The sequence below is a fragment of the Rhinoraja longicauda genome, chromosome 4 (genome assembly GCF_053455715.1).
Source record: "Rhinoraja longicauda isolate Sanriku21f chromosome 4, sRhiLon1.1, whole genome shotgun sequence".
Taxonomy (NCBI): Eukaryota; Metazoa; Chordata; class Chondrichthyes; order Rajiformes; family Arhynchobatidae; genus Rhinoraja; species Rhinoraja longicauda.
The window spans coordinates 47,063,812-47,083,316 of record NC_135956.1 but is presented as its reverse complement, the minus strand read 5'-3'; the positions used below and the strand labels follow the sequence as shown (position 1 = coordinate 47,083,316).

Below are 19,505 nucleotides of genomic sequence, written 5' to 3'. Positions count from 1 at the left end.
ACTCACCCTCTATCCCCCCTGAACCCACATTAACCCCCCCTCCCATCCCCCCTCAACCCCCCTCCTCACCTCCCCCTCACTCTACATCCCCCCAACCCCCCTTATCCCCCCTCCCCTCACCCCATCCCTCACCCACTCATCGCCCCTCAACCCCCCTTATCCTCCCTTCTACCCACCCTGCCCACCTCACCCACTCAACGACTCCATCCCCCCTTATTCCCCCCTTATTCCCCCCTCCTCTCCTCCCCCTCCCCCCCCCCGCCCCCGCCATTTGCACCACCGCAAAGTCGAAATATCGTAAGTCGAAGCATCGTAAGTCGGGCAGCATCTGTATTAGATCAACAGGCCCCAACTGTGCACACGCGGACCTTCTCCCATTGTGACGTCGAAAACGCAGCTCGCGGTGACAGCCATCTTGTTTGACCCTCTGCCGCCGCTCTGCACCAGGGGAGTAAGGTGAAGCGCGGGACACGCCAGGACGGGCGCAAGTCCTCCCAGCGGGGGGGGAGCACATTTATTAAAGTTTATTCAGCAGCAACGGCAGCTGGACGGCTCAGCACCCTCCCCCTCATTGGCCGCCACTCCCGTCACTCGGGCAGGTCCTATTGTGACGTTGAACGCTGAAGAGAGCCTGGGTAAGTTGAAAACTTAAAAATGTCAAATAACTAAAAATATAAGACCAATTTCAATGAAACTTGTGTAATACAGACCCCAGGCCAATGGTGAGTAAGATGGGCCTAAAATTGTCGCGCTCTCGTGTACTGTTTTAGCTGTGGGATCAATGGGGAACAAACAGATGGGACAAACAAACGGGAACAAACAAATGGGGGAACAAACAAGAAGACAGATAGACAGATAGACAGATAGACAGATAGATAGATAGATAGATAGATAGATAGATAGATAGATAGATAGATAGATAGATAGATAGATAGATAGATAGATAGATAGATAGATAGATAGATAGATAGATAGATAGATAGATAGATAGATAGATAGATAGATAGATAGATAGATAGATAGATAGATAGATAGATAGATAGATAGATAGATAGAAAGAAACTTACGAATTGATGCTTGTACATTCTCATCCAAATCATCAGTGCTGCTAGTTTTGAGGACCATTTTCCAAAAAATACATGACTTTTTACATTTTCTAGTCCATGGGTACCACTTTTTCACTTACGAAATCTCGACCATTAGATCGGGAACTCAGCAGATTCTCACATTGGGATCTGATTATTCACTTGGGTTTCAAATGTCATTTTCTTCTTCTGTGCTCCTTTTGAATTGAGGATGATTTGCCCTGTTATGTGTGTTCTGAGGTAGCCAATACAGTTAACGTTGATTAGGAAAATTCCTACTCAAGTAGCAGCTCGTAATTCTATACACCCCATTTCATTGCAATGCCTAAAGCATCAACTTGGCCATTGTCATTATTATTCAATTCTGCTTCCTTGCAATAGAGTGTTGTTTGTTTCACCACAGCCCTAGAAGCCTTTCCTGCATTTAATTTCAGAAACTAGAACAAATTGCCGGAGACTCAGGTTCGATCCTGACTACGGGTGCTGCACTGTAAGGAGTTTGTACGTTCTCCCCGTGACCTGCGTGGGTTTTCTCCGAGATCTTCGGTTTCCTCCCACACTCCAAAGACGTACAGGTATGTAGGTTAATTGGCTGGGTAAATGTAAAAATTGTCCCTAGTGGGTGTAGGATAGTGTTAATGTACGGGGATCACTGGGCGGCACGGACTTGGTGGGCCGAAAAGGCCTGTTTCCGGCTGTATATGATATGATATGATATATGATATTCTCAAATTCCATTCCCTTTCCTCAACTTTGTCACTTAGTACATATCAACACTTAAATAACATTTAACTCTTAAGTTCCCCACAACACATTTTATCCAAATCTTCTCCATTTGCTCAGCTTATTCTCTGTTACTTGAGAGGTCTGCCTAATCCCACATCAAGGCAACCTTTGTAGCTTCTGTCAAGATTTCCAAGTCACTGATAACTTGAGGCACTTAAAAGGCCATCCTTGCATGCCCAGAAATCCATGAACAAAGGACAACTGTATCTGATTTATCCAATTTTGAAACAATTTCAACATCCTTATCCCATGTCTTCCATCGTACTTCTGATATAATGCAAAAATCTTCCCAGAATTGTCCCAAATTGAATGATTTCTTACAAAATCTCCAATATAAAGCTCTTGAGCATGATTTCCCTTTGTTCGCCACATACCACATTAACTGACTGTTGGGGTGCGTGGAAATTCATTCTAAATTGATAGCATTATATACATTATCCAGTAGCATCAATGAGATGCAATATGCCACCAGAACATGAAGCCAGTAAAATAAGTTTCAAAAGCAATGCATTGATGCTGCAATAGCACATTTAGCACTACTGACTGCTGACAAATTTCTGTGCATGCCTGTTTTAATCTATTTTAGTTTAGAGATATGAAAAGTGGTCCACTGGTCCAAGTTGATCATTGCCTACGCATTCACTCTAGTTCTATGTTATCCCAATTTTGTATCCACTTTCTACATATAAGGAGCAATTTACAGAAGGCAATTAACTTACAAACTCACACATCTTTGAGATGTGGGAGGAAACTGAAGCACCCGGAGGAAACCCAGAGTCAAACGCGGAATGTCAAACTCCATACAGACAGCCAGTTCAGGATCGATCCCAGGTCTCCAGCACTGTGAGGCAGCAGTTGCCACCTTACAGCACCAGAGACCCAGGTTCGATCCTGACCACAGGCATTGCCTACACGGAGTTTGTACATTCTCCCTGTGACTGCGTGAGTTTTTTCCTGATGCTCCGGTTTCCTCCCATACTCCAAAGACATACAGATTTGTAGGTTAAATGGCTTCTGTAAATTGTCCCTAGTGTGTTGGATGGTGCTAGTGTATGGGGCGATTGATGGTTGGCGTGGGCTAAGTGGGCCAAAGGGCCTGTTTCCGCGCTGTATCTCTAAAGTCTAATGTAAAGCTGCACCACTGTGCCGCCCATTTTATTTTCCTTCTTCAGGACGCCTTTGAGTGTTTCACTTTCTATGGGAATTGACCACAATGACACTAAATTCTCTGGATTTACAACAAAAAATATTATGCTTAAGTAATACTAATGTTTCAAATTATATCACTCAAGATATCTGTTAGATTCTGCCCGGTTTCACTAGTATCCTTTCATTCCATGACTTCTGTATTTTCACATTTGCATGCTAAATGGTAGAGATTGTCCACTTTGGAAGGGCTCTTTCGTTTCAGTCCATGAAAGATGTTCTATAGTGATATCTCACCTGCTGAAAAAGTTGCACTTAGGGAGATTGATAGACAACAGACAAAGACCCAGAAAAATATTCTGATAGGGAGAGATGAAGTAAAGTGAGAGGGGTCTCGAGTGGAGAATAAATACCGACATATATCTGTGGGACCAAATGGCCTGTTTCTCTGCTGTACTAACTACATAATTATATATAAATAATCATGGTCTATAAAAAGAAACTTTTAATTTGAATTCAGTCTAATGTGCATTACTATTGTAAAATACATGTTAGGTCATTGAAACAACAGTAGCCAAAAGCCAGATGTGACCTGGCAACCCAGGTGTTCAGGAAAAATGCTGTTAACAGTAAGGATTGATGATCTAATCAAAATGTCACACTCAGATCCTCAGCAGGGTGGTTTTGAGTGGGGTGAGGAGGATAATATTCAACGGCTTTACTCATGCTTAGTATTATGGTAAATCAATGCTGACATTTTCAATTGTGAAAAGATTTTCTTTTCCCTAAATAATGGAGGAAACAACTCTCTCAGCTTTCCGGAGAAAGTCCTTCAATCAGCAGAACAGTGCGTGAGCCAAACTCTTCAAAGACTAGATTTAAGGGCAAAAAAAATTAGGATTATTAATGTTAACAGTAACAGAATAAAGTTAAAACAGCGACTGGATCTACTCACCTTATAACTGGACAAAATGTTTGTAAAGAGTTTTGCTTTTCTATTTTCACATCATGCAAAAAACTCTCCAATGTAGATACTGGAGATACACATAGATCTATCTGTATGGAAGCATACACATTATATTTACATCCGTATAAACACATGCAAGTTTACTTGGGTTTCCAATGGATGAATCATCAGCACATATTCAATAGAATATTGTGAAATTCAAATACATGTTGAGCATTCTTGCATTTATTTAGCTTTTATTTTTGAATAGGAAAATAAAACCCACCCAGGTTAAATTCCGCATTAAAGTCAGTAGTGTATACTGTGTTAAAAAAAAGAGGCATTCTATGACAAGAAACCTATAGCACAGAAACAGGATATATGGCCCAACCAGTCCATGCCAATGTTAACACCCTACTCAAACCTCCCTTGAACCCTTCTTCACCTCCTTCTGTAAGTGAAGCTTTCTACTTTTTACTCCCTGTGCTATTTACCAGAATTGCTTTTATTAAAGCTCGTGAAACATTCTTGCCTCTTTTTAAGTCAGGATGTATTTTCCCCCCAGAGTTCCCAAATGTATTTATTAGTGACCGTCTTATATTTAGGACCCCTAAATTATCTCTTGTAAGTGAAAATATCTTCTGTCATCTACACTATCAAAACTGTAATTTTAAAGATTTCTAATGGAGTCATAGAGTCATACAGCGTGGAAAGAGTCCAACCTGCCTGTGTTATATTCCACCTAATATTTACCTCTCAACTAATAATTAGAAACAAATTATCTGGTCATTGAAAAATTCCTTTTGTATACGCTTAAGGTAAACAAACTGATAAATTTCATACAACACCACAGCGTTGACATTCCAAAGTGATTTTTGGGTGCAATATTCTTTAGGACATCCTGAGGTTGTGAAAGGTGTAACACAGGAGTCACAATTTGTGTTATACAAATGATTTTTTTAAACCAGATCTTAATAACCAACACAATATTTTTTTACCAAAACGCATCACATCATATTTATCTACATTGAAATTAGTTTTCCAGTTAAAACCCATTTTGTAGGATTCTTCTGCCCTCTGATCTTTTGTCATTTTTTCCATAGAGTTAACTCTTACCCCTCATTGGGTGACATGCATAAATTTGGAAAATATGGCAATACTTTCTGCACCAACCACTGCAAACCTCAGTCACAAATTGAAGGTGTGGAGGGGAGGATGATAGACGGAAGGGGAAAAAGAGAAGTGAAAATAATACAAAATAAGAAAGGATCAGATACTTGTTTTTACCGCACTGTCATAATGATGTTTCAAAGTGTTTCAAAGTCAATTCATTAGCTCCCCATTGCCAGGAAGTATACTTTTATTCACTGATATTAAGTGAATTTCTGCAATTCTTCCAAAAAGAGAATTCTCAGTGAATTTTTTGATTAACCAAAAACTGCTTCACCTTCAAAGCCACCTGCATGGTTACAAAATAACACAACAATTTGTGGCAGATAACAAGTGAATGCCTGTTGTTTTTACTGAGGCCATAAATTGTAAATATCTGTAAATCAACAGTAGTGAACATTGCATTTCAGGGAGGCTCGAAGACATGGGCATGATTTAATTTCCTTCATGTCATGTCAATTAACAAGCTTCTTGTCGAGTTTAAGAGTGATGCTGCCATAGCTCACAACTTACTTTGTGTAACATCAACATAATCAGATTTCAAAAGACCAAATAATTTTCATTTACACACTCCCCAGATAGAAGCAAAATAGTTTGAATGTTATTAGCACATGCTTACAAGGTTCCATGGAGATAATCAGCAATATCCATTTACATAGTATCCTTAACACACCAAAACGTCCCAAGACACTTAACAAGAGCATTTTTCAGACAGACACTGGCACCAAGCCACTTAAGGAGGTTAGGACAGAGGTTTAAGAGGGACAGCCCAGAGTTTAAGGTTTCGGAACTGAACGTATGATGCCAATGGCTCTGTGATTAAAGTCGGGGCCGATCAACAGTCCAGAATTAGCGGACAACTGATATCTCAGTGGGCTGCGGGGCTGGAGGGGATTAAAGGGACACAGGGGAGCAAAACCATAGAGGGGTTTGAAAACAAGGATGAAAATGTTATCTGTGAATCATTGCAAGTCAGCAAACAGAGTGGTGCCAGGTGAACTGGACGGTGCACGTGAAGAGAGATTTTTAAAAAAAAGAAATGAGTTGTTATTTAATAGATTACACGTTCTTACACTGCTGGAATACAAATGTAAATCTTAGAAGTCTGCACACAATTCCGTACCAGATGTGTCAAATTATAAGATTTTCAGATTCAGTTTCAGTCTCACTGTCGACAAGCTGTCATCTGCTGGAGTTTATCATCAACCCAGAGTTTACCATTCACTGGTTGCCAAACTGAGGCAGGTCACACACAACGAGACTTAGATATCAGTTGCCGCTAAATTGAAATTTGGCAACAATGTCAGCCAGAGCAAACAGCTGTTATTTTAACGACAAGCAAACCAATTCTGTCTTTTTAGATTATGTTAATATAAAACAGTGTCACTTCACATATCAGAGAGCTTTCAGCTTTTGAGCTTTCTGAAGGCCATGCAGACTGAATCTATTCAAACTTCATCTTTTGACAAACAGATCCAATGTTCTAAAAATAACAGGTGAGAAGAGAGGTGGAATTCATGATAAAAAAGCCTTCTGACACTACATGCACTGTAATCTATCTCTTCCCTGCCTACAAGCAAGCATATGTTTGCAATTGCTTTTCCTCGTCCCCAGTTACCATTGCATTCCTTGAGGTCTGGATTTCAAACTGGTGCAGTTATCAATCACCTAGCAGGCTTTGTCAAACTTGCTGAACCTCTGGCACCAGTACTTTCTTAACATTTGCTGAATTTGTTCCACTTAATAAGCCCTCCCAAATGACCTTATTCTAATTAACAACAGCAATGGATGAAATATGAACGTTAATTAATGATGAGATAAATTCTGTCTCAAGAACTGGCAGAAAATGATGACACCGGTTTTAGTAGTTTAGGGGGAACTGCAATTCAGTCCAAGAGAACAATCTTTAAATCTGTGTTTTTATAATGCCAGCTACCGTGTATCTAATTTAGTTTAGATTACACTATCAGGTACAGCTAATTTGTAGTTATTTCAAGATAAATATTACAAGAAATGTATTACTTCAATTGTTATTAAGACATAGGTATCCTCACTGAGTAACTGAAAAATTCTGCATTCCATGGTGTATTGCAAACATGATTGACCATGTGGTGTAGGTTACATCCTGGATTACATTGAAGTAGGAAGTATACCATAATTTACTTACATTTGCAATGGCTTGGTATCCGATTTCATGGATTTGTAACAACATTAAGTATAAATTATTCCAATGTAACTGTGGAGCCATGCTATCTAGATACTTTTTATTTGGGAGGTGTAGGGTTAAAAAAAATGACGCATTGTTTTTGTTGTTTACCCATATTTGCTTGTAGATTTTGATTTAGAAAGTGTATCATAATTTATAACAACAACTTTTCAGTCAGGAAATTCCTAGATTTAAACATTTGGTATTTGCATTGGACTGTTGATTTGAGATGAAATACATCTTTGTATAATTTAGTGAGAATTTTAACAGACCAGAGTTTTCTCCTGGTTTGTAGTTGAAATATTTACATACAGCTGTGGACCACCTGCACACATAACCGGCATGCAAATTAGTATCCATTTTTCCATTTGCTTCAAAAACAGATGAAAACGTCTGCTTTTAATAGTTAGATGCTATGTCCATAACAAGAACAGAATTACTCAGATGATAACTTAATATTCCCACCCCCCAGTGTTCAAAGACATTGCATGAATGCATTGGTTACAAGGATATCTCACATCACAAACTGGTCGTACCTATTTAATAGTTCCTTGTGCCGCTTGCAGCTGGAATGATTGAATTGAATCCATTTTTAATATGAATGAGGAATTTCCAGAAAATATATCTCAATGAAAATTTCTCTAATCAACCTTTCTAAAATGTTTTATTGTTCAGCAGTTAATACTGATTACAAATATAAAAACTTGCATTTTTACTGCAGCATATATCATAGCCTTATGATATGCCAAAATACCTTTAAAAGTGTGGTCTCTGCTGTGAGGATGAAAATGTGGCATCTGGTTTCAACATAGCAAGTACTCTCAAATGGATTTGTGATAACAACTAGATTTATTTTCTTAAATATTAACCAGGTTTCCAGGTAGAACTCCTCTGCTATTCTTTGAAACAGTACCCATGGAAAACCAATTGAGAGCATTGATATCATCCCCTGTAAAGGACAACATCTCCAACAATGCAACACTCTGTCAAAGCTGTACTGCCAGGTCATTCTATAATTTTGCGCTCAAGAATCTGGAAAGGAACTTAAACCAAGAGTCTTTTGATTCAGATGCTTTGTTGGTGGTAAGTGTAGAAATATCTCTAACAACAAAAAATATAAAAAATGAGTATTTCAAAATACAGCACTTCTCCATTAAAGATATAGTAAGAGTCGAAATGCACTGGTTGAAACTTTTTTTTGAGTCATAAAGGTGGCAGTCATAATTTATACAAAACGGGTAGTCTGAAGAAGGGCCTCAACCCAAAACGTAACCTATTCCTTTTCTTCAGAGATGTTATATGACCCACTGAGTTACTCCAGGTTTTTGTGTCTATCTTTGGTTTAAACCAGCAACTGCAGTTCCTTCCTACACATCTTATATAAAATGAATAGGAAAGAACTGCAGATGCTGGTTAAAATCAAAGGTAGATACAAAATGCTGGAGTAACTCAGCGGGACAGGCAGCACTATGGGTGACGTTCCTTCTCTCCAGAGATGCTGCCTGTCGCGCTGAGTTATTCCAGCATTTTGTATCTACCTTATACAAAATTGATGTGGTTGTCAAATGGATGGTTACCTCAGTAGGAACCCAGTGAAATAAGAGTTACTCGGGACAGCATTCTGACCCAAACGACCCTCCCACTAGGTGGATGGTGAAAGATTCAGAGGGGTATAATGGGTACATGTGAGAGAACACATTATAGGAAATTGTGAGGAATGGGAATACTGAGAATGCTCCAAGAGCATTTAAGAGTCTCATGGATCGGCATATGAATATGCAGTTAATAGAATGGCATGGTTTACATGCGGGCAGAGGAGGTTATTTTCACTTGGCATCACATTCGACATTGTGGGCCGAAGAGCCCATTCCTGTGCTGCACTGTTCTTTGTACTTTGTACTATGTGTGGAAACAGTCAGATACAGGTCAAGAAAGAGGCCGATGCCACTGCTAAGGGGTTACTCACTATGGATACCAAATCCACTTTGATTTATCTCTCATCCCAAGAAGAGATATTAGAAACTGAGAACATATCAGCCCTGCCACCAATGGATCATGAAATGTCATGATGCCGGCTTTATCTCATCAAATAGATAGATTTCTAGTCACAGGTCATCTCTGCATATTCTACAATATGAATAATTTCAGCTGCAGCATGAAAAATGAATCTAGCCATGCATCATACCAAAAAATGTTCATCGATTGACCTAATAAATCCAGTTAACAGAAGTTCTCTTGGAAATGACTATGTTCTCAATCGCTAAACAGGGAAGACCTCAATTAAGAATCTGACCCAGCTACTGAAATGGAATTTGATCTATCAATGAAAATACATTGCCTGTTGTTGCCGTCAGGGTCTCCTAATTGGTTGGTTGGACATGCCTTCGACAAAATCATTGGGATGATTTAAAAAAGAGGATGTGCTTAGAATTTGGAAGATCATAGATACTGAAGTATGAATTGCAAAGGGATGGGCAGCCCTTAAACAGCAAGACAAAGCTAGCCCTGAGCTAAAGGAAATCGAACATACTTTTATAATGCATTAAAGGATGCTTGACCTTTAGCAAGAGTTACTATTCTCACAAACGATGTCACTGTTTACATCTCTATCTGAACACACATTTATAGAATCACACCAAAACCACATATGTATCTTGTGATTCATTTGAAAGATCACAGCAGCAAACAAGCATGTTAATAATCTGTTTCTTAAATGGCATGTGCAAACATGTGTGTGGCACTAACATGCCAAATTTCTTCATTTTTAGTCTTCCAGAATATGCTGTTCTCAGCAACACAAAGACCATTATATTCTGAACAAGTGTGAAAACTGTGCAGTTAAAGGGAAAACCAAAACTAAACACTTGAAAACTCACAAAAATCAGACTATTTCACGACAAGAAAATGTTACTTGCACCTTCACTGCAAATCATTGTTCAAAAGCAATGTAAATATATTAAGAAAGATTTCTATCTGAAGGGTTTTCCAAAATGGTGACAGGCAGCAATAAAATGTTCACCTTTAAAATCTCTGGGAAATTACACTTGGTAAATCACAAACGATTGTTGTTTAATCTAATAAATTCAAATCGATAGGTTACTTCTGAATGAGAAACAGGTTTTCATGAGAAATTATTGAAATCTTAACTTACTGCAGAAGAAAATACAGGCAGACTGCAATTTTAGTTCAAAAGAAAAGTTATAAATGCAAATAATTAACCACTTGGTTGCATTTAAACCTACTCTAATCAAACGGACAGTCCACAACTACTGGATTGTTAAATTAAGTACATATTAGTGCTGTTGGTAGGATTATAAAGGGACATCTATGTAAATTACCAGTTATTGTAGCCACAAAGTCTAGCTTCACGGTAAATGTGGTTTAAGTTTTTGAGCTGCAGAACCTCTAATGTAACATATAATGTCCATGGATGACTACTCCAGGGAAATTTTAATTTAATTTGCCTGTCAGGCATGTGACAGAATTGTGCATGACATGGGTCTTACTATCTGCCTGATTTTATTCTTCACTGAAGTCAAGTTGCAACTTCACATAGAATTTAACGTATCTACGAATCTTCGATTTTGAAGCAAGCCACAGAGTATCACCAAGGTCAATGAAGGATAATGAAAACTGGATATGAAACCTGTACTATGAGTTTTCCAAACAATGAATTGGGTTAAAAGGACTCCTTTTTTTTAATCAAACACAGCATAAACTGCTAAAACAATGAGCCGTGAATTTGGTTCATGATGCTTTCATTCAACTGAACATGCAATGTTTTGTCAAATTACATAAATAGAATTGTAGGAAATAAAAATAAGATGCATTCAACATAGTGAAGTATACTAGGATAAATGTCAGAGTGCTAAGATATAAGAATATTAGGTCAGTACTATTCGTCATTTCTCCTACCTTTCCTTTGGCGTTCCAATGCCGTGTTTGCCCAATAAATGAGTGCTAAGATGTTTCTTCATAACAAAGGCCCATCTGAAATAAAAGGAAAGACAGCACTTTTGTTCAGTTCTGTTTCAACCCATGCCACTTGAAATTTCTTCAGTGAAAATTCTTCAGTAAAAGCTCTTATGTCTTGCAGTGAAAGCTAAGTGCAAGACATTAGAGCTTTTACGTTGCACATTCATTGCATGGTACTGAAGTTGAATTTCCACCCCAAGGTTGTATCACAAGTTTCATTGTAAAATGCCCTGAAAATGTTATACTTTATTATACCAAAGTCCAGGAGAAATTTTAATAAAGTTCCTACTTACTGATTAACAACTTCTCAGTCCCTAAGTAAAACTAATTTTATGCATGCAGATTAAAACTTCCTCATTTTAACTTATCAAATGAAGTTCCTCGTATGTTGCAAAACATACTTGGCTAATAAAGTATTATTGTGATTGTGATTGAAAATATTCTGGATTTTAAAATGTTAATTGAGATATTTTAACAGTTACTTGTGATATTTCAGCTTCTTTTTTAATTACATACAGAAAAATAAACATTCAAATTTAAGAGCAAGAATAGGCTACTAGGCCAAATCCATAATCCAAGAACATGGCTGATCTGATAGTAACCTCTCTCCACATTCAGATAACCTACAGTAAACTGAGGGAAGGGTGGTTGTTGCATTCCTAGAAAAATAAGCCGTATCACAATTTTTCTTAACGTGAAGCTGCACCATCCTGCGCATGCACCAAGGCACATGAGTTGTAAAAAATAATTTTTCAGATAAGTTCTGAAAGAGCTAATTTTATTCCTCAATTTTCTGGGTAGTGATTTGTGAATTCTGTACGGGTGAATTACTGTAACATAAATGACTGTAATGTCGGTTGCCTGTATTTATCTCCCTCAACATTAAAGATATTCAATACTCTCTGCCTCAAAGATCGATGGAACCAAAGTTTCAAAGTATCAGAACCTTCTGAGAGAAAACATGTGCCCCATCTCTGCCGTGAATGAGCAGACCCTATTTTTAAACAATGGCCACTACTTCTAGATTCTCCCACGAATATCCTCTCCACCCTGTCAAGCCCCCTTGAGATCTTATGTTTCAATCAAGTCTCCTCCCCTTTTTCTAAGCTCCAGCAGATATAAATCCAACTTTTCCTCACAAGATGACTTATCTACTCCAGGTATTTATCGAATAGACTTCAGAATTCCTTCTAATGTGTTAATATATTTTTGTAAACTAAGATCAATAACATAGACAGTATTCCAAATATGATCTCAATTAACTCACCGATGTCCTCTATAATTGAAGTTAAATCTCCCTATTTCTGTATTCAATCTCCCAACCAATAAACAACAAAACAATCTGTTAATCTCCCCAGATGCTTTGGGAGAATATTTGTTCTACCTGCATACTAGTCTTTAGCAAATCATATCTTTGGATTTGCAGCTTCTCATGTGTCTCAGAGATCTGTCATTTTTCACCATTTGAATAACTATTTTTTTTTAACTTTTCCTGAACAATTTAACATTTTCCCCATATAATTCTTCATTTGACAGATTTTGTCCATTCGCTTACCTAATTATATCCCTTTGTATCATTATGTCCTCTTCACAACTTGATTTCCTATCTATCTCAGCAAATTCAGTAAATCATTTACTTAAATTGTGATGGTTGAGGTACTTACACCCATCCATATGACATACCGCACATTAATATCTTGTCAACGTGAAAGAGGTCCATTTATGTTTCCTATTAGCCAGTCAACTTACAATGTACACCAATATATCATGTCCTACACAATGAGGTTTTATTTGCTGTAATAACTTCACTGGAAATCTATGCACAGTCTATCCATAATTTCCCTATAGCCACAAAATGGTACATTTTTGAAAAACTCCAATAAATTGGCCAAATATAACTTCACTTTCAACAAAATACATTGATTTTACCTGGCTCCCTTGAACTTTTCTATGTACCCAGCATAATACCCAGTCTTAAATATGTGCTTCTAATATCTTCAGCTATGCTGTACTTTCTTGCTTTCTCTCCTTCCCTCTATAAGTAAGGGAGTTACATTTGGAATTTACAATTTTCCAATCTAACCGAATTTCTCCCAAATCAGGGAACGTTTAAAAATTAAAACCAATGAATTAAATAACCCACCAGCTAGTTCTTTAACACCCTGCAATGAAGCCCACTGGGATATGGATACTTGTCAGCCTGTGGCTCCAACCATATTTTCAGTCGACACTGCCTTGCTGATTGTAAATTTCCCCAGGTTCCTCTGATCCTTCCAATTTCCACTGTGCAGGAAGTTACTTGTATGTTCTATAGCTAAGACTGACACACCAAAACATTTAAAAATTAATCAGTATTGTCTTTGTTATCAATTTCCCAGACTAACTTTCTATTGGGCCAATATTCACATTGTCAACTTATTTTTAATAAATATCGTGGAAACTCTTTCTATCTGGTTTTATATTTTTGGATAGTTTTATCTCGTAGTCTAATATTTCCTTCATTGTTAATCTTATTTTTTACTTTTGATCCAACTTTTTGGCCTGCCTTGGAATTTGTCCAATTATATGCTTTTAGATTTAATATTACCTAATTTACCAGCTATTTTTAGTTATCATGTCTTTATCATTTCCCTTTTTAAGTTTAAAATTCTAGTCTTAGATTCATTCTTCTTTCCTTCAATGTAACATTCAGTCATAGTATGATCACTGCCACAAATGAGTGCTTTCATGATGACATCATTTATCAATCTTATCACTTTGCTCAAAATCAATCTGGTATAGACACAAAAAGATGGAGTAACTCAGCATCTCTTGAGGGAAGAAATGGGTGACGTTTCAGGTCGAGATCCTTCTGGGTCTCGACCCGAAACATCACACATTCCTTGGGTCTCGACCCGAAACATCACCCATTACTTCTCTCCAGAGATGCTGCCTGTCCTGCTGAGTTACACCAGCTTTTTGTGTCTATCTTCAGTTTAAACCAGCATCTGCAGTTCCTTCCTACACATCAATCTGGTATATATCCGTGCATTCCAAGTTTTATTCAGTGCTCTTTAAAATGTTTTTAAATTGTGATTTTCCTTCATGTTTAAAATTTTTTGCAAGTTAAGACATAAACAAGTGCAGATGCTTGTCTGCAAAAAAAACAAAGTATTGGAGTAACTCAGGAGGTCAGGCAACAACTCTGACAGACATGGATAGATCCCGATGCTGTTTGAATCGCTGGGTTACTCCAGCACATTGTGTTTTAATACTTTGAGGTTGTTCAATTAGCTTGATGACATCATTACTGGACCACAAGAATCCCTTTAACCTGATGACCAACAATATAGAGATTACTAACATTTTGAGAAGCTTAGTTCATGTTAGTCACAAGCACTTTTTATCCATTCAAGGCAGTTCCAAGGATAGTTATTTCACAACAGCACCAGCTCAGATATTGATGAAGAAAGAAGACAGGGGGGAATTTGTCAGGATCATGAATAGATTTCATCCAACTATTCTATTGACAGGAATACAACAAAATATAAAATCAATACTGTTTGTGGTCTTGGTGGCATTCAAAGAAAAGTGACAAAAATGGTAAACTTGTCAAAACGTGTAAAGTAATATGCTTACTTGAGATCAATGCTATACCGTCTAGTTATGTGTTGACACAACATTTAATATGTCTAAAAGTCTCAGATTTTGAAAAAAAACATGAAGTAGGCATGAACTCAGAGAGCCAATAGAAAAATGACTGACACAAACAAAACTGTGGATCCAAACTATAGTAGTTATTTTAATTGACAATCAATTTGATGAAGAGCTGAGTTAGCAATGTGTATCAAAATTATTTGTCAAATAATACATCTCCTGCCATTAAACTATTTCAGTATATAGTATTTCCCAATATTAATAATTCCTCAACTTTTATGTATCAACAATAAATAGATAGAGCCATAGAGTCATAGAGTGATACAGTGTGGAAACAGGCCCTTCAGCCCAACTTGCCCACACTGGCCAACAATGTCCCAGCTACACTAGTCCCACCTTCCTGCGCTTGGTCCATATCCCTCCAAACCTGTCCTATCCATGTATCTGGCCAACTGTCTCTTAAACGATAGGATAGTCCTAGCCTCAACTACCTCCTCTGGCAGCTTGTTCCATACACCCACCACCCTTTGTGTGAAAAAGTTATCCCTCAGATTCCTATTAAATCTTTTCCCCTTCACTTTGAACCTATGTCCTCTGGTCCTCGATTCCCCTACTCTGAGCAAGAGACACTGAGCATCTACCCGATCTATTCCTCTCATGATTTTGTACACCTCTATAAGATCCCCCCTCATCCTCCTGCGCTCCATGGAATAGAGACCCAGCCTACTCAACCTCTCCCCATAGTTCACACCCTCTAGTCCTGGCAATATCCTCAAATCTTTTTTCTGAATCCTTTCAAGCTTGACAATATGTTTCCTATAACATGGTGCCCAGAACTGAATACAATATTCTAAATGCGGTCTCACCAACGTCTTATACAACTGCAACATGACCTCCCAATTTCTATACTCAATATTCTGACAGAAGGCCAAAATGACAAAAGCCTTTTTGACCACCTTATCTACCTGCGACTCGACCTTCAAGGAACCATGCACCTGTACTCCTAGATCCCTCTGCTCTACAACACTACCCAGAGGCCTACCATTTACTGTGTAGGTCCTGCCCTTGTTAGACATCCCAAATATGCAACACCTCACACTTCTCTGTATTAAATTCCAGCAACCATTCCTCTGCCCACCTGGCCAATCGATCCAGATCCTGCTGCAATCTTTCACAACCATCTTCACTATCTGCAAAACCACTCACTTTTGTATCATCAGCAAACTTGCTAATCTTGCCCTGTATGTTCTCATCCAAATCATTGATGTAGATGACAAACAGTAACAGCCCAGCACCGAACCCTGAGGCACACCACTCGTCACAGGCCTCCAGTCTGAGAAGCAACCTTCCACCATCACCCTCTGCTTCCTTCCATGGAGCCAATTTGCTATTCATTCAGCTATCTCTCCTTGGATCCCATGCGATCTAACCTTCCAGAGCAACCTACCTTGTCGAATGCCTTATTGAAATCCAGGTAACACTGACTACTCTCAAGACACTTCCATTGACTGCCCCAAGTTCCTCCGTCCTACTGTCTTCCTCCTTGGGAAATACAGAGGAGAAATACTCATTGAGGACCTTGCTCATCTCCTGTGGCTCCACACAGAGGTGACCACTTGTCTGTTATCAGTACAAGATGAACAGAAATCAGGTTCAATTCAGCATTGGGAAGACCAAAGCAAATGAAATGATGATTTTTCCTTTACTGTATACACAACGTAATGATGTATGTACTTTGACTCTGGTTCGACTTGCTATGAGGTGGAGTCAATGTCTTTTTGCTCGGATGTTAACACCTCAACCTAAGTTGATATCATCACTGCAGGTAACAACATTTAGGTTATTTAGATGACATTTATCAGGTTAGCAATCAAGACAATAGAACACATGAAAGCACATACATTTACCTAAAGAAAATGCTATCCAATGTTGTGATAAAATGCTGACAGGCTTTTCTAATACTCCAATTTCCCCAACAGCAGATCTCTGAAGAGTCAGAGGAAGTTTGTGCAGAAATACCATTAATTTTTCCTCTGCACTGCACACATCTTTAGGACAGTATCTGGGAGCAGGGCCAAGGAAAGACAGCTCTACAGTATTCGACAGCTTTGGCTTCCAAAGACGAGACTGAGACACTCATAAGAGGAGAAGACGATTTTGGCCTATTTTGGCCCTTTTTGACCAAACTTTGCTGCCTATCTAAGAATCGTTGATAGTACTGATCGTAGAACACCCATGATCGACTGAGGATCACGACACACTGGACTTAGTTTTTGAATCACATTCCCTGTCCAGTGGGTGGTTTATCACTTCCAAACTTTGAAACCATCACTTTCCAAGACTGACTGCACTTCCCCATATGTTAAACCAATGTTTTGACCTGATGCTAAATTTTTGGAATGATCTCTTGAATTAACCCCTTCAGGTCACTTCTGCTGAAGTAGGGATTTATTGAACAAAGGGATAATATCTAATCTGAGGTATTTGGGCCCAAACTTACTTTTCTCCTGGAAATCGATTAATTAATCACTAAGAAAATAAATAATTACACGACAAAACTCTGAAAATCCCCAGAATATCCCAAAGGGCAATTTAGAAAATGTTTGGGTAATAATCTTGTACATAATGCAGGTTGGATAACTTGCCTTGGATGAGTATGGCTTCAACAACACTCAGGTAGTTCAACACCATACAGGACATTGCAGCCTGCGTGAGAAGCACCCTAATCCACAAATATTCACTCACTCCAGCACTGATGCACAGTAGCAGTACTGCAGCAATTCACTGAGACTCCTTAGACTGCTCTTTCCAAATCCACGATCTCTATCCACTAGAAGGACATAGGCAGCAAAAGCATGGGAACACCACCAGCTGGATGTTACCCTCTAAGCCACACACCATTCTGATGTGCAAACACATCGTCGTTCTTTTACTATCACTGGGTCAAAATCTTGGAACTCCCTCGCTAATAGCATTGTGTGGGTAGATGCACACCTCAAGGACTGCAGCAGTTCAAGAAGACAGCTCACCACCACCTTCTCAAGGGCAAATAGAAATGAACAATTAAATGCTGGCTCAGCTGTGAAGCCCACATCCATGAATGAATATAAAAAAAAGACTATTGAACTCTGGCAAATTGAGTTTCAAGGACATTATTCCAGCCACCTGCACAATATCTCAGCAATAACACCGTTTGGAGAGTGGTGAAATACTGAAGAAATCAATATCAGAACTAGGAGATTAATTATAATGCTACAAAATTGAAAGCAAGATAGACCTATGAAAAGTAGATTAATATAATACACAGAGGTGAAGAAATAAAGGTCATTTATTTTAAAAAATGGAACAAAGGATATGCTGATGGGGCGAGACAAAACCGAGTAGAGGAGCCTCTTGGTCTCATCCAGAAAAAGTCCAAGATGGCGCCCAAGCCAGGCAACTCTTTATGTGCAGGTCTCAGAAGTGGATCTGCAATCACGCATTACAATTGCTCCACTTTTTGGATGGGACTTTGGATTTACACTGTGGATGTATGTAAATTGTAATCATGTACAGTCTTTCCGTTGACTGGTTAGCATGCAACAGAAACTTTTCACCGTACCTCATGAGTCATGACTATAAACTAAACTAACTAACTGATAGCCTATTCCTCTGCTGTAACATGTAAAAAGAACAATCAAACTATACTGAAAAAGTAGTAGACATAAGACTGCTTTGCAAGTCACCTTGAGATTTATTTTCTACAAATTACAGGTACAAGACGGTACAGCACATTTTTTTTGTGATGGAATAAATTAAGCTAAGTGAGTTGTATTTTGCTCGACCACTGATAATGCATCATAGAGTAAACAGGAAAGTCTCTCTTTATATACCTCTTACCATCTTTTATGCTAAAGGGAAAGGACATTATGTAATTAGGAATGCATTATGCGACAATGATACCTGAATAGGCTCAAGCTGGAACGCATGCCGCAAGGGTGGACTGACAGTAGCTTATCAATCTTACTTATTCTTTATGATGTGTTAATATTTTTAGAAAGGTAACAAACTACTGAATGTCACACATCTGTGACTGTATTCTGCAGAGCAAACTGCTACAATATCATCAACAGGACGTTGAAATGATATAGACGTTGCAGTGGAAACTAAATGCAGTAAATGCATGACAGACCAATGTTTATGCTTTGAACCCTGCTTCTAAAATTTGCCAAGAGTCAAGTCAGGAATGTTCATGTAATATGCACTGGATATGAAGTGGAACAAAAACTCTTGGTTGCTGCAGTTTTACAGGCAAGAAGATGCAAAAAACAAATTACAAAGTGCAGATATTGCAGTGCAAATTCTGTACTGGTTTGGTGCTGGGGTGGGGTTGTGGTTAGAGTTGTATAGGGTGGGTCAAGAGCCTGATGGATAGAAGCTGTTCTTGAACCTGGAGGGAACAGTTTTCAGGCTCCTGCGCCTTTTTCCCCGATGGTAACAGTGAGAAGAGAGCGTGGCCAGGGTGGTGTGTGTCTTTAATGACATTCTTGAAGCAATGCTTCCTGTAGATCCCTTT

General features: G+C 38.5%; 1 protein-coding gene across 2 annotated transcripts in view; it reads right to left on the bottom strand.

The window, feature by feature from the left end:
* LOC144592740 (zinc finger protein 407-like) overlaps positions 1-19,505 on the bottom strand; it is a 479,939-nt gene that overhangs the window by 228,902 nt on the left and 231,532 nt on the right. For both annotated transcript variants that reach the window (XM_078397678.1, XM_078397677.1), the window contains exon 4: positions 11,255-11,329. In XM_078397678.1, coding sequence (XP_078253804.1) covers positions 11,255-11,329 — 75 coding nt within the window. The remainder of the gene's footprint in view (positions 1-11,254; positions 11,330-19,505) is intronic.